Genomic DNA, 16,547 nt, shown 5'->3' on the forward strand with positions numbered 1-16,547 from the left:
TCAGTCCTTACCTTCATACAAAAATAAAAATAACATACAAAGTATGGGTGTAAATCGGACAATTCTTTACGCTGTGACACAATATAATTTTTTCTCCAACAGCCATGCGATTTTTGCCGATACATCAAACACTACTTCGATGCGGTTTCAATTGAATCTGATTAATTTAGCAATTTTTTTATTATGTGCCTAGGTAAGCAGTTACATTTTTACTTACAAATGCAACCATGAACATTTAATTAAACTCTTTGAAAATGGCACAATCTCTGTCCCAATTGAAACATTTACAACAACAAAAAACTAACAAAAAAATAAACTTTTTATAAATAAAGACAAATGAATAATGAGGGGCAAAATGTCACATAAAATCAAGCTTATGATTGCAAGTGTCAAAATCTTTCATATTTTGTATTTTAGGTAGTTTTAGAAAAAAATGTATTAAATGAAAAATGATTTAATATAAAAAAGCTGTTAAACTTAAGCATTTTATCTGTCACACAACATCAGATCTAACAGTCAAGCAAGTGCTCTTGAGAGATTTTTCTTTAAAAAGAAATCAACTGATCAACACGTTCAGGAGAGAGGACATGAGAGAGGACACTGCGTTTTGCCTGGACAATATCACCTGCAGCGCTAAACGCACGTTCGTCTTTCGTCTCTTTGTGTTCGCTGCTAAAACCGCTTTTGTTGCTGCATCGCATTCACCTGCACCCAAAAATGTACACTTTGGCAAAAATGCGTAGATGGACGTTACGTCAAGGAATGAGGATGTGGAGAGTGTCAAAATAAAGGTAATAGATTTTTATGTGTGGCATTGATGTGTAGGATCATTAGAAATAAAATAACACCCCTAATACAAAGGAATTAATGTAGTCTTTTAATTTATTCCAACAATCCAGTTTAAAATCAATTTGATAGCAGGTGTGCAAAAGTGACTTGAATTAATTTTCTTTTAACGTACAGCATAAGGCTTTTCACACTTGAAACAGTTAACCCCGGGTTATTCTAATGGATATCCGTTTCACGTTTCACACTGTTTATACTTAACCAAGGGTTTAAGAGATAACCCTGGGTATTCAAAATCTGACGTTTCAGATTGTGCATTCCTAACCCCTAGGTCAGACATTGACCTTTGTCTGCAGGAAAAGACGAAATGTATGTGTATATTTCAGTCCATTCAGAAAAAAATGTATGATTGTTGCATATGCCTGAAGAAGATCTTACGATCGAAACGCCGCAATAAATTATTTTAATATTTTGCAAGTTATTAGTGTACGGGGTATCTCATTTGTATATATGTTTGATATGACTATTATTGTCTCTTTATCCAACGCACCTAACCGGAACCTACAGGTGTGCGACATTGGTCTTTCAATGAGCAGGCAAAAATCCTTGATCTTGCGGTACGTTTTCTTAAAAAATTTAAATATTTATGCAATTTTATGCAAAGAAATTGCAGGAACTTGCAAAAACTGTGTGAATTTGCTTTTCAATGATGTTCAAGTCACATAATCACGTCATGTCTTAATTCCCATGGCAACAAGGGACTTTGCTGCGCTTGTGTGAAGTAATTGCAAAATTCCCGCATATTTTGCACACAGAAATCTGCAACTTATACTGCGAAAATGTGCCGTATTTGAATAAATGTGGCCCACGCATAAATATGCCGACTTTAGCTGATTATGCGTTGAATCATGCGATCGCATAATCACGTTTTTCTGGAAGGACTGATATTTACAGCTGGTCTATTCGCATTGGATTAGTATTACCTGAGGTTATATCTCCAGACCTTTTTACAGAAGGTAGAAGTCGCCATAATCTTTACTGACATTATCTGTAATGATTACTGACATGGAGAATTCGGACAGGACTAAAATCACTGAAAAGCATTGTTAAAAACTGCTTTACCCCACCGACCTACCCATTTAAAACGAATCCCGTCCGAATAGTACTTAACTCTTTCCCCGTCATTGACGAGTTATCTCGTCAATCTGCAATACCGCTATTATCCACCAGGCGCACTTCCGCAACTTATAAAACCTGGAAGTATCACCCTAGGGCAAACAGCTATATGTCCGTCAAAGTTTTGAAAATCGCTCTGCATCTGATCTATATTAAAATTCCTTTACAAAAATTTAATTATCTCAGCTTTTTGCTAAAAATTTGATGTTTTTGAAGAAACCTACCCATATGTGAGAGGTGATAAAAAGAGAACTGATAAAGATAGTATTAAACAGTTTTTTTTTTTTTGAAAGCAGAGGGTCTGTTCTTTCATTTAATATATTGTATGTTTATATATTTAAAGAAGAACATTTTCTGGGGAGGCATTAATCTTTTGTAAAAATCATGAAAAGTGCTGGCGGGGAGTTATAATGAAGATAACGCAGGGTTCAACGCAGTGTGAAAAAGCCCTTATTTACTACAGTTGTGTTCAGAGATCAAAATTATCATAATGCATTTCCTACCTAAACATCCAAGAATAATGCGACAAATTTTTTCCAAAATTGAGATCAAACTTTACTGAAAATGCAGTCTATGAATCTGCAACGATAGATCACAGTAGTTGTTCAATACAGAAGCAATCTTGTCGAATGCCTTTTTGACTACCTCTGAATGTGATCAAAACTGGACAAGCTCAAAACATTTTACACCTCAGTTTACAGTGTCGTCCAATCGACCAAATGGCATATCAGGTGTAAACAGCCTCTATCAGCAATAATGCTGAAATACCTATTGGACATTTGTAAAGCAAATATTTCCACTGTCTGTATGAAAATACCAGATGGAAAATGATAGTCTTGGCGGAAACTATGAAGCATGTTAAAAAAACTGACCAGCCAGTTTATTTTATTTTTTATTACAAATATATATATATATATTACCCAGGCTCAACCACACTGCCTAGCAACAAGTGAAATGATCAGTAATTACTAATCCTCATCATTCATGCAAAAAGCCAGTATGACAAGTACAGCAGAAAAGCATCGGAGAGTGTAAACGTTCATATTAGCTTCATTAACAGAGACATATCACCCGCATAACAATGTCATTACTAGATTACCATGGAAACTGTGGGCTCTTGATACTCATAAAGATACAACATAATATCTTCTTGATAAAATCATAATACCCTATTTTTCCAGAAAAATGCATCAAATCCACATCATTAATGATCACTGTGTGAACATGGCGTGACCATTAACAGGATCGACATCTCATCATGTCATGCAAAAGGTCACACAAAGCCGTCCGTATGAACCAACAGACGGCCGCCTCCCTAAAGTAATATAAAGAAAGACAACTTTAAAGACCCATTCAAATGGACAGCTTTGTTTAATGCATTGACAGAATTACCAGCAAAACAAGACATTTTGAGTGCAACGGTTCAGATTCTAGTGAACATTTGACTGGTCACAAACAAACATCTGATAAGAAGTGCTTGAATTATGTAATCAAAATCACTGATCCATTTCGGTAAGACACTTGATTCTGAATGCTTGTTTCTTCTAACGCGAATTGTTTGAAGCACACTAATTTATAGACTTCCTTATAGCCACTGCAATTTTAAGTTCATTGGAAGTTTAAAACGAAGCTCTTAAAGGGAAATTGAACATTTCAGCCAGACTTGAGATTGACAATCAGTCAGCTGAGCAATGATCTTATTTTCCCGACAAATTTGTGTGGCAGCGCAAACGCTTGGCTGTGACACTTCAGAAAATAATCGAAATTGAAGGCGAGCTGTAAAGAGGAGAAGAGATTCTGTGCCCATTGCCCTCTCCCAAAATTGAGGTCAGACAAAGTTCTATAAATTGTTTAGCTGTAACACAGTGTACTGTATATGCATTCAAGGCAAACCAACACATCCTGGTGCCATAAAAATATTGGGATCACATAAGCAGCACTACATACAGGTGAAATGGAGTTCAATTTGTTTTGTGATTGGATGACATAATCACTTAAAGCACAATTAGTAGAAAAGCTAATGCCATTACATTGTATTGTAGTGAAAATACAAATCTATAGCAGCAAAGAACCGCCTACTCACATGTCAATCAACCAATACTTTAAAACAAGGGTGTTAAACTTTTAGTTATACACACACACTGAAAATGACATTAATGTGAAACATGCACATCCACTGTTCAGTTCATGCAAGTGCAAGAAGCAAAGAAAAGCACAGAAAATGGACAGATAGCACAACATAATACACAATAGCAAAGCAGGTAAAATTGCTGCGGCTATGAATCAACATTATAAGTGAGCGTATTACTAATGTAACGTATAGGAGACGGTGCTAAATTAAGCCCAAGAAGGCTGCCCCCCGGGTTGAAAAACCCCCTAGGAGAAAAAACCCCAGACTTTTTAGCCGGGGAAGTAAAAAAGTCCTAGGAGGGAAAAACCCTTGGGAGGTATATATATTTATATATACATTGAAACGGATAAGGAGATTAAGCGAAGATTAAGCGGGTTCTGCCGGTGGTCGTTGGTCAGGCAACAGCTAGTGTAGCTTGTAGCCCCCTCTGCTGGTGAAAATAATCATTACATGACTGTTACAGTCTTGAACTACAAAGGCTACATGCTGATCGGGTTTTTCAGTGTATTTGCTGGTTGTTTTGGATGTGCTGTAAAATGGGGACATTTCCGGGTACAGCTCCAGTCGGGGGAAAACGGGGACATCTGGTCACCTTACTTTAAAAAGGTGATATTATACAATTTTTCAAGATGTAGAAGTCTTTGATGTTTCCAGTGCATATGTGAAGTTCTAAAGGAGCATTTCACCCATAGAAACATTAATCTTTATTGAAAGTGTGTTATATTTGTAGGTGAAATTAAACATACATTTAGAATTTGGTGTCTATTTGACCGAGAAAAGGGGTGTTTGTAGTCTCACAGCCTCAACAAAGATATTGGACTTCCTTCTTTCAATGATGCAAAATGATGATTTTTACATCATTGAAAGAAGGAAGTGCAACACTGAAATTTGTATTTCTCCTGTCTCAGCGGCAAATTAAGATTACTGTTTGGCGCCATCTTGTGACAAACACTGGACAACCACCATTAAGAATGGAAAATGTTGACATTAATTTTAACATGTACGGAAAAAACAAAACATTTAAACAGTGGATAGAAGAACGAACAACGACAAGACACAGAGAGCTTACTGAGACTGAACTTGACAAAATAGAGCATGACAGCTACAAAGCCAACACACAAAAAAATACAGAATGGGCATTAAAACTTCTCAAAGACTGGCTAAAAAAGAAAAAATGGAGACAGACAAGTATGAAGCAGAGGATCTTTATAAGGTATTACGATCATTTTATGCATCTGTGCAAAGTTTCGCGGAAGGATAAAAATTTAAATTTAAAATAGGGCTGCACGATTTGGGTAATTTTTTCCATTGCGGTTATTGATGCTAAAATTGCGATGTGCGATTGCGATTATACTAAATGGTATCATGAGTCAACATGATGGGTTTTAAAGAAAATCCACACACAGTTTAGCTAAAATTTGTATTTGTAAAACTAGAAATTTTTTCGTATTGCCACATGATGTAGCAACTGCTCAGTTTCAGTAATCCTAAATCCAAAATACCGCCATACAACAGACAGAGTTTTTTTTAAACTACCAGATCACTGTCAACCTCCTCTGCATCCATCTTCGCTCTGGTATAAGTGACGAAGCACACCACACACGTGCATGCCACACGTGCATTGCCGTTTTTGTTCATTTTTCTTTCTCTTTTTTAAACAGCAAGGAAAATCATCAAACTGTTATCAGAAAGTTTGTGTTAACAAGTCCACACATTTATTTATTTAATATAATTGCAACATTTTGCTGTCATATAATTGCACAGGCTGACATCGCGATTGCGATGCGATTAATTGTGCAGCACTAATTTAAAACAAATATGCCAATAAAATGTTTCAAATTCATATTCATGTCCAGTTTTTTTCTTATGTGGCAAGTAGGCGTGTAATAAGCGGGATAATGTAGAGGCAGCCGGTAGTTATCGCGAAATAAGCCCCTTCAGTGTGATACAAGACCCTCCGCTTCGCGTTGGGTCCTGATCACACTGTCGGGGCTTATTTCCCGATAACTACCGGCTGCCTCTACATTATCCCTCACTTAAAATATTAAAAGAGCAAAAATGTGGCGTTTTGGGTGTGTCCTTTAAAATGCAAATGAGCTGAAGAAATGCAAACACTGATCACAATGATTGTGGTTTGTTGAAACTGAAACTCAATTGTGCTATCAATTTTTTATCATTTTTTCTGCAATAAATGGTAGTGCTGTGGTTGGATAGTGCAGATTAAGGGGTGGTATTATTGTAATTGCCCTTGCTACCTACGTCACAAAACAGGCGAAATCTGAACAACCAAATTTTTCACATGATTGCACAGAATGGATTACCAAAACTAAGTTACTGGGTTATTCATTTTTATGTTTTCTAGGTTGATAGAAGCACTGGGGACTCAATCGTAAACATGGGAAAAGTCTGATTTTCAGTATGACCCCTTTTATATAAAAAGAATAAAACTATATATTTTTTTAGTTATCGTTATAACGTGAACGGCCCTTACACTTAAAACATCACATCTGAGGTAGGAATATTTGAAAGCAATGTGCCAGTTACCCTTTTTGCATATCAACACACAGTAACAAGTGCTATTAACACAAATTCAAACACCTTTTCCTCGAAATATAGTCACATTTCGGGAGACACATTTGAGAAACATGTGTTACATACTAGGTGTAAACATAACTTCATGGACTGTAAATGAGGCCATGTGAGCTATCCATAAAACCTAAACACTTTGATATCTGAAAGTGTGTCTGATAACTGCTATCATAAGCGCACAGTCCTGTTTCATGGTGCCCGAGGCTGGTCTGACTTCTCCCACTGGTATTTTATTACTCCTTCTTGGCACCTGGGTTGTGAATTCTTTCACAGTGTTCAATAAATTACATTTTTTTTACTAATGACGAATTTACAAAATAGGACAAAAGACACGAAATAGTTGGCTATACAAAACTTTTTGTTTACTATATGTGTTAATTTAAAAAACAGGAGCAGATTTTCCTTTCCAAATTTTGTTAGCAAATAAATTCCCTATTCCACTTCTAACTATATGAAACAAATTGCTTTCATCGGGGTGGCAAACAAAGCAAATCCATCATCTTTATATCGGACTCTCAAAATCCATTTTACACCAACATTAATTTTTCTAGAAACTTTTTTACAAAGACATAAGTAAATTGGTGCTAATTCCTCCTAATACACAGAGGTTTGCTGTAAATGTTCCCGCATTCAACAAGAGACGCTGTGAGGATTTATTAGGCGTAAGAAAGATTAAGAGCCAATTACCCCCTGCCATGCTAAATGAATCATGAAGCAAACACGTGACAGCGTTTTACATTCAATACCCAAATCCAGATGCGGTTAAACACGCACTCACTATTAAATTAGCTGATGACAGGTGTTCAGTGCATAGCCCAAATGAAAAATAGCAATTCTGGAGCTTTGAGGTATGTTGGGATCTAGACTTGCAAGTTATCAACAGCAAAGCACCTGGCATGTCTCATTACAATTCAACCGCTGGAGGATTTCACCCAGCTCCAGGAGCCTGTAAAGCGAACGAACATTTCTTGAATACAGAACCATCTGCGGGGTTCAGGACCCACGGCGTGTAGGATAAGCGGCTTGGGCTTTAGTATGAGTGTTTAATAAAAACATGGCATCACAGTACCTGTAAAAAGATTTGCTGATACAGATAATTATAAAAAAATGCCTTTGGTTTGTCAATTCTTATTATTTTCTCAACTGGGAAACTTAAATAGTAACACATAATCCTACGAGCTATAACTAGCCAGTTTGTCAGCTATCTTTTTATACCGCCAGTGTTTACTCTGCTTATTTATTTCTGGTGTGACTAATACAAGCTCGGTGCTCAGAGACCAGTTATATCCACAGCTGTCAGCTCCAAACATATCTGCGGTCGGTGAGCTAATGTCACCGAACAAAGGGGTAGGTAGGGTGAAAATCGAACTACAAGACGGTTTTGGCATCACAAGAAATTGGGTGCCCCATGTGAATAGGTCTGCAGGTATAAACTGTCTGGATTTATAGCCTTGTTGGCAGGAATGAATAGGGCAATAGGATCTAAAATTCACCTTATAAGATCCTGAGGGTGTGTGTGAGTGATAACACATCAGTCAGTTATTACTATGCCAGATGGAAACCCTATTTGTAAAGGTGTGACGAGACACTTACTCCACGATACTGGGACGAGGTTTTAACACTTTTTATGGAATCCTCAATTATAAAATATATGAATGGAAAAACTATTTTATTCAACTGAAATCATATAATTTTGAAATGTTTATACTCATTTTAGTTAGGAGTGTCAGTAACAAAAAAAAATTGGTAATTGATAATGAAGTAATTTGATTTAAAAAAAAACATACTATTATACACAATATTATTGATAAAGGCAATAATAATTGCTCTAACTCAAAACTAAGTAAACATGTGTTTTTTTTTCAAGAAAAACATTAAAATATGGAATATAAACCAAAATGTATTATAACAAATGCATGCAGAAGGCGGCAACTGTCTGGCGATTGTTATTCTGATTTTATTTTACATAAAGAAAACGCTTTCTTTTGGCCAATCGACGTTTAAATTAGGGATGTGCAATGCATGTACTGTATGCCATTTTTTTCAAAAACGAGTACTCAATTAACTGGGGGTGGGGCAATCAAAGGGCCGGGGTGTACGGATCATGGTGAAAATAAAATATTTGTATAAACTCTTTCCCCGCCAGCATTTTTTTAAAAAGTTGCCAGTCAGCGCCAGCATTTTTCATGATCTTTACAAAAGTTTAAAGCCTTCAAGAAATTGTTCTTCTTTAAATATATAAACATACAATATATCAAATGAAAAAAACAGACCTCCTACTAATCCTACCTTAATTAGTTCTCTTTTTGATTAGATCTCTTTAATCAAATATGGGAAGGTTTCTTCAAAAACACCACATTTTAAGCAAAAAGCTGAGAATTTTGTGAAAGACTTCCGGGTTGTACAAATGGCGGAAGATAATAGTGGATAATAGCAGTATTGCAAATTGCCATAAATACTTGTCATTGGCAGGGAAGTGTTTTCTCTTAATTGACAAGTTAACTCGTTAATGGCAGGGAAATAGTTAAAATAAAACTTAATTTAAAGTAAATAAAAAGTAACTATGACAGAACAATGAACACATGCTAGATTATTAAAGAATAAAATGCTTTTTAAAGAAACCACTAACAGGAATAACTGCGTGATAAAGTGAAACTAAAGGGTTAATAAACACATTCTGAAGTACTTTCTATATGACGCACTCTACATAATATTAACCCTTATAACATAAATGTATGCATCTATCTGCACAAAATGCAAGACTTAAACGAAGTTATGTACTGTACAGAAAGCTTAACTCCCCTTGTGTATGTGCACAATAACAGTGCACTTTAAAACACTTGCAGTCAAAGCACAAGCTTCATTACATTAAAGGAACATGCCGACCTTTAAGGACTTGGGGCTCATTCACTGTATCCCCCAGAGTTAGATATGTACATATACATAACCTTGTCATCTCCGTGTGTGCCGTAACTCTGTCTGACGCACACACCGCTAGCCTAGCTTAGCACAAAGACTGTAAAGACAAAGTAAATGGCTCCAACTAGCACCCTGCTCCCAATGAGTGACAAAATAACTCTAACATTTTCTTATTTATACGTTCTGATTTGTATAGTCACAGTGTGTACAAAAAACAAGGTCATATGAGACAGAGAGCGAAACAATGCTACTTGGGTGATTTGCTCGCAGCACCTGAGATGCCCCTTGGTGAGGAGCAGAGAGTTTGCAGAAGTTTTGTGCTAATCAATCTGCCCAAGTAGCAGTGCTTCTGACTTATCTGTTTGCTTTTAAATCATGCATGGTCTGCCCAGTTTAAGTCTGCATCAAAAAGTAGCCCTCCAGATTGTTTTATCCATTGTGGAGATGGAGACCCCTGCATTCAATCATGTAAACTCAGAGAAAGGGTTTAAACTGCTGAGACACTCCATGCGTTAATGATTAACAGTCAAACACAATGCGCGTAAGACTTTACGAGTTCCCAAAAGAACATTATTGGAAACCCAAACAAAAAAGCACACAAAGTAAAAGGACAGAATAATATAATGCAAGCACTTTAAAGGGTTTTGCCACAAACTCAACTTTAAAGCTTTTCACGTCAACGAGAAATCTTTAATATTGCAAGATCTCAAGTTATATATTTCACATTACAAGTTACTTAAGTATTATGAAGGAAGATACAATAACAATGAACAACAGTATAAGTGAAAATTTTTCTACATTAACAAATGAAGAGCTAAGATGCAAAACCCTCTAAGTGCGTCTGACATGCTTTCTTATAAATGAGCATTTTTTATCAGGCTCTCATGTTGAGGTTCGGTAAATTCACTTTAATATAATAAGTCAGTAAATGCCTCATTTTCACAAATGCCACTTTAGTAATTTCATTGGTATTTAAATTTGGCAGTCTTTTGCTACAAAACTTTCTAAGTGCATGCAAGATATTTTTGCATTGGTATTTAAATTTGGCAGTCTTTTGCTACAAAACTTTCTAAGTGCATGCAAGATATTTTTGGTGAAAACCTCTAAATTTAATTCTTTAAAAAATGCACAGTAAACCGTTATAGAATCACTAATGATGCAACTAAAAATGTTGCAAATGATGAATGTCACTATTCAATATTCAAGATAAAAATGAAGAAACTGAACCACACATTGGGGGCGCTGTGATGCATGTGATTGCCACATTCAGGTCCAAGTACTCACAAGGGTCCCAAGTTTGAATATGATCCATGGTCATTTCACATTCATCTTCTGTGCAATTTGAGCACTTTGCTGAAAAATCTGCATGACGTTTAACAGATTCTGCCAACAAAGTGGTATTTCTGAATGGCTCGAGGCTGGGATTAAGCGGATTTGAAGCAGATGAATGTATAATACGTGCCGGAAGCAAAGAAACTGAACTACAAAGAATTAAAATAAAGTTTTAAAAAACATAATTAAGTCTTATAAAATCTTTAGCCATGGAAGAAGCATATTGGACTTTATGAATAGCAGGTGTTCAAATACTGAAGTCACCTTTCATTCCATAAAACCTAAAGCAACAGCAAATTTTCCTACTGCACTTTAAACTGACCAGAAAAAAAGGCTACCCTTGGGCAGGTTTAAGCTATTTTGACGCAATTGTTTTGATGAACGTATAGTACGTGAATGTAACATTCGGTTACAATCATTATATCATTTTTGACAGTGGTGGCATTAAGCGGCTTTTACATCTGCTCTCTACATATATTTATGTAGTTGTAAACAAAGCTTGAACTTAATCACAAACATGCACATACCCAAAATAAGACTAACAAAAGTTACATAACCAGTTAATGTCAGTGAAAATCAGTAATCACATAAGATCCATGAGCTGAAGCATGAGTGCTTTAGACACAATTCAGATGTGCATGCATTAAATAAATGCCACATACTGTGTCGGTTTACGCATGTACACACTCCTGCTGTGAATTACTGACTCACAGATTTCCTCCTTGAAAACATCAAGACTAATCTGACGCCGGCGGCGAGACTTGTGCCTACACAATAAAATCAGATCCGTTTATGACTAGAGCTGATAACTACAGGATCCATATGGATACTTCATTCAGTCTGGTTAGCCTGCCCACACTCTTGATGTTTATCAATATACCAATGTATGTAACACATCCTCTAAAAGTCTTTAAAACAGCATGACATTAACAGTTCAACAGGTAAATAACTTGGTGGTCATAAAAGGATGGACATGGTCAGAAACAATGCTCAGGTAGGCCATGGCATTTAAACAATGCCCAATTTGGCACTAAGGGGCCTAAAGTGTGCCAAGAAAACATCCCCCACACCATTACACCACCACCAGCCTGCACAGTGATAACAAGGCATGATGGATCCATGTTCTCATTCTGTTTACGCCAAATTCAGACTCTACCATCTGAATGTCTCAATAGAAATCGAGACTTATCAGACCAGGCAACATTTTTCCAGTCTTCAACGGTCCAATTTTGGTGAGCTTCTGCAAATTGTAGCCTCTTTTTCCTAATTGTAGAGGAGATGAGTCGTACCCGGTGGGGTCTTCTGCTGTTGTAGCCCATCCGCCCCAATGTTGTGCGTGTTGTGGCTTCACAAATGCTTTGCTGCATACCTCGGTTGTAACGAGTGGTTATTTCAGTCAAAGTTGCTCTTCTATCAGCTTGAATCAGTCGGCCCATTCTCCTCTGACCTCTAGCATCAACAAGGCATTTTCGCCCACAGGACTGCCGTATATTGGATGTTTTTCCATTTTCACATCATTTTTTGTAAACCCTAGAAATGGTTGTGCGTGAAAACCCCAGTAGCTGAGCAGATTGTGAAATACTCAAACCGGCCCATCTGGCACCAACAACCATGCCACGCTCAAAATTTCTTAAATCACCTTTCTGTCCCATTCTGACATTCAGTTTGAAGTTCAGGAGATTGTCTTGACCAGGACCTCACCCCTAAATGCAACTGCCATGTGATTGGTTGATTAGATAATTGCATTAATGTGTATTAGTGTGTATTAATGTGTATTAATGTGTATTAATGTGTATTAATGTGTATTAATGTGTATTAATGTGTATTAATGTGTATTGTGTGTGTGTGTGTGTGTGTGTGTGTGTGTGTGTGTGTGTGTGTGTGTGTGTGTGTGTGTGTGTGTGTGTGTGTGTGTGTGTGTGTGTGTGTGTGTGTGTGTGTGTGTGCGTGTGTGTGTGTGTGTGTCTCGCTCTCTCTCTCTCTCTCTCTCTCTCTCTCTCTCTCTCTCTCATACCATTTTTATGATAATAAAGAATATGTATAATGTTAGAAACGACTCAAACTAACAGTTATTTTAGATCAAAAAGGGCTTACTGATCAAAAGCTGTAGTACATGAAATAGCTGTAAATAATATCGGCTGTGCAATTCAGAATACTTATCGGCCACATATTATTTGTGTATATCTGCATTTATCTGATCTAATACTCATAAATTAGTTATGAATTAGAGGAAAACTGTGCCATTTCATTACACATACATGTCTTAAATCAAATTTTAAGAATGGTAGTTTTAAACCCTCACTGATGTGAATGACATTCAACTCAACTACACTTGAAAAAATTCCTACACTTCAATTTTTTTAATTGAAATTACAATTAAAATGAACTTTCTTGATAATTGAGAAGTTGCTATAAATTATAAAAAATAAAGTTGAATTATCTTATTAAGTTATTCCAACTTTACTTTTATAATTTATAGCAACTCCTCGCTAGTCAAGAAAGTTGAAATGAATTGTAATTGTTGATTAAAAAGTTATAATAAAAACTTAATTTAAGTGCAGCAAGGAAATTTTTACAGTGTATACACAAAAACTATACCCTAAAAAAATCTTCCTTACCAACGTACAACTCGTGGTCAACTTTTAATAACTTCTCAATCACTAGAAAAGTTTAACAAAAAGTTTACTAAAGATGCCTAAAGTTTTTTCCTCTAAAACTCTGTTGCAACACATGTGACACATTTCATAAAAATGCCAAAAAATATCACAATCCGATGTCTTTGTGACGGGTACAGCTGTACAGAGAGACTGATGCTAGCTCATGCTGTGTATCATACTGCAAGTCACACAATACCCTGCCAGATACGTCAAAAACAAACAGAACAATGTGTAAACAATACCAAATGACACAATAACAAAAATAGGCTTCTACTGTGTTAAAAATGCAAAATAAAGTTTCATGGCCAGTAAAAAGTTAATGCTTTCAATTCACCCAGTATGGGCAGTTCATTTCCATCTTCTGCCTGAAATGAAGAATCAAATTAGCTAATGAGTACTGCAACATTCTGCCGTTTAGGTTTCAAAAGTCAAATGAAAATTAACGACTTAGAGAAAAAGGCTCTTGTGTTTAAATAAAGTGATAAATCACTTCCCAGAAGTTCAGGTCTTCTCATCCTGCAGCACTGAGATGTTCAAATGCCGTGTCTCCACTGTTCATGCAGAATATCAAAGCTTCATTGAAATGTAGAGATCTGAGATCAGAAGTCTAAACATCTGCTGATATTACACACAGGACTGCTCACAACTCTCCCAGGATTCTCAACAATCTGAGGTAAAGGATGTGTGCGTGCCGCATGGGCAGAATAACAGTGCCTCCTAGAGGCAGATGATTGATATGGCGGGTGGTGAAAAAGAGGAAAGTTTGATATATCACTAAAATTGACAAAGTTTTTCTTAAGATGGAGAACAAAAAGTAAAAGTACCAACAAAAAGGAGCTAAATTAATTTCCCTATTGAGACCTGGATACTGGGATGGCTTTAGCAAACCAAATCACCTTGAATACTTTAATTAATCAATTGCATTCTTCAAATCTATTTATATAATGACCTTTATATAGCACTCTACAGTTTCTTTTTTATCACATAATAAAATAATTTCAATATCTATTTATTTGGAAAGTAGGCACAAAAAGCTAAATATATTTCCAACATACACAGAACCATGAGTCACCAAGAGCAGTAAAAAAAAACATGTCAAGCAGTAAAATGACAAAGGGTAAAGGGTGCTTCGCTCTACTCACATCCTGAAAGAGTCTCCTGTCAGTAGCGAGCCGTTTGGACGCCAGGGTTTTGGTAACGTGGTAAAAGGTGAGGAGGGCTCTGTGTTGCTGCAGGCTATCCTGAACCTTCACAGACTCCAGCAAAATAGGAATCAGCTCAGGCCACTGTCGGGGACAGTCCAGACGTGCCACTTTAGCGATCAGCACCGCGATCTGTGTTGCAATCTGCAATATGAGACGTGGCAATATTTCAACAAAAGCCATTTCTGAAATTAATTCAAGGACAAACCTAGCAGCAAGTTGCCACCTGTGAATACATCAATACTCTTTTAAATGGGAACTGAATAAATACTGTTATTCAGTCCGGTCCTCATTTCCTTTGGGCATCTGGCTCGCTTATGAGATTTTAATTGATCATTTAAAATTGTATTAATTACCCAATATCCATAAATTCAGAAGGGCTGCCTATATTAAAAACACACTGTCATAGCAGTTCAATTTTTTACTGACATTGCTGCAGAAGGTCACTCGCATATTTTCTGTGAAACATGATACGGTTTCATAACATTTAATTGGATCAGAGCAACTTCTATGTAATAACGAAGAACCGAACGGGTAATTTCACTGTAATAAAAGCAATTATATGTGAATATGTTTATAGGGTGTCGAGAATGCTTTCGCCAAAAGCGGTAAGCATTATCTCAGCAAACCACACCTAGTGCAGGTATACAGCAATGTTTCAACCAATTACATGAATATATGCGCATATAAATTATTTGCAATTTGAAACTAATAATAAAACCGGAAATGATATTCTGTACATTAGAATAAAGGTCATTGTTTTATGAAGGACAAATAAATCACTGCTTTATTAAATGAACTGGAAAAACTATATTTACAAAACTAACCATTAATAAAATGGCAAAATGTGCCAAGAAAGCAAAATACCTTGTTTTTATATGTATTTATAAATTGTTTTGAATTACCATATTTTTGTGACCAATATGGATTACATTTACTTCGATTACTAACGTATGCAGATCTCTCTGTGGATGTTTGTGCTGTGTCTTGTAATGAGAAACCTACAACTAATTTCCAAATGCATGTGGTGTTACGCCAAAACAAGAATTGAGCACATTAGGCTCACATTAGATTCAGCCAAAATTAAAGAACAAATAAGACAAATGAATGTTCAATAGATATATGTTTAAATTCAACACCTGTTTTTGCATTGCTATAATATCTTTAATATTTACTTATATTTAAACATGCAATTATTAATTTCTCCACATTTGCATAAATTCTGCACCACCAACACACAATCGGATGTTTACATTATCCTTAAAGGAATAGTCTACCCTTTTGCCATATTAAACTATGTTATTACCTCAACCTAGAGGAATTAATACATACCTATCTTTTTTCAATGTGTGCACTGTACAGCCCGTTGTGAATGTGTTAGCATTTAGCCTAGCCCCATTCATTCCTATGGTACCAAAAAAAAGTTTAATTTTTTGGCACCATACTTACTGGTATAACTCCTCATGTAACAGTCTTTAAATAGGGAAAACACAGAGGTGTTTGGTGGCTTCCCTGTTTGGTACCATAGGAATGAATGGGGCTAGGCTAAATGCTAACACATTCACGACGCGCTGTACAGTGCACGCATTGAAAAAAGATAGATATGTATTCATTTGTCTAAGTTGAGGTAATAACATAGTTTAATATGGCAAAAGAGTAGACTATTCCTTTAAGCAAGTAATTTAATAGCTCATATAGGGTTTCCAAACATTTCCATGTTTCAGTCATTTAAGGATTTTAATACGGTATCATTCA

The 16,547-nt window shown here is 36.1% G+C and overlaps 1 protein-coding gene across 1 annotated transcript in view; it reads right to left on the reverse strand.

The window, feature by feature from the left end:
• Positions 1-16,547, reverse strand: part of ipo11 (importin 11) — a 167,551-nt gene that overhangs the window by 139,307 nt on the left and 11,697 nt on the right. The window contains exon 5 of the mRNA XM_065247266.1: positions 14,733-14,936. Coding sequence (XP_065103338.1) covers positions 14,733-14,936 — 204 coding nt within the window. The remainder of the gene's footprint in view (positions 1-14,732; positions 14,937-16,547) is intronic.

This window comes from Paramisgurnus dabryanus, chromosome 11, assembly GCF_030506205.2.
Source record: "Paramisgurnus dabryanus chromosome 11, PD_genome_1.1, whole genome shotgun sequence".
NCBI classification, from domain to species: Eukaryota; Metazoa; Chordata; class Actinopteri; order Cypriniformes; family Cobitidae; genus Paramisgurnus; species Paramisgurnus dabryanus.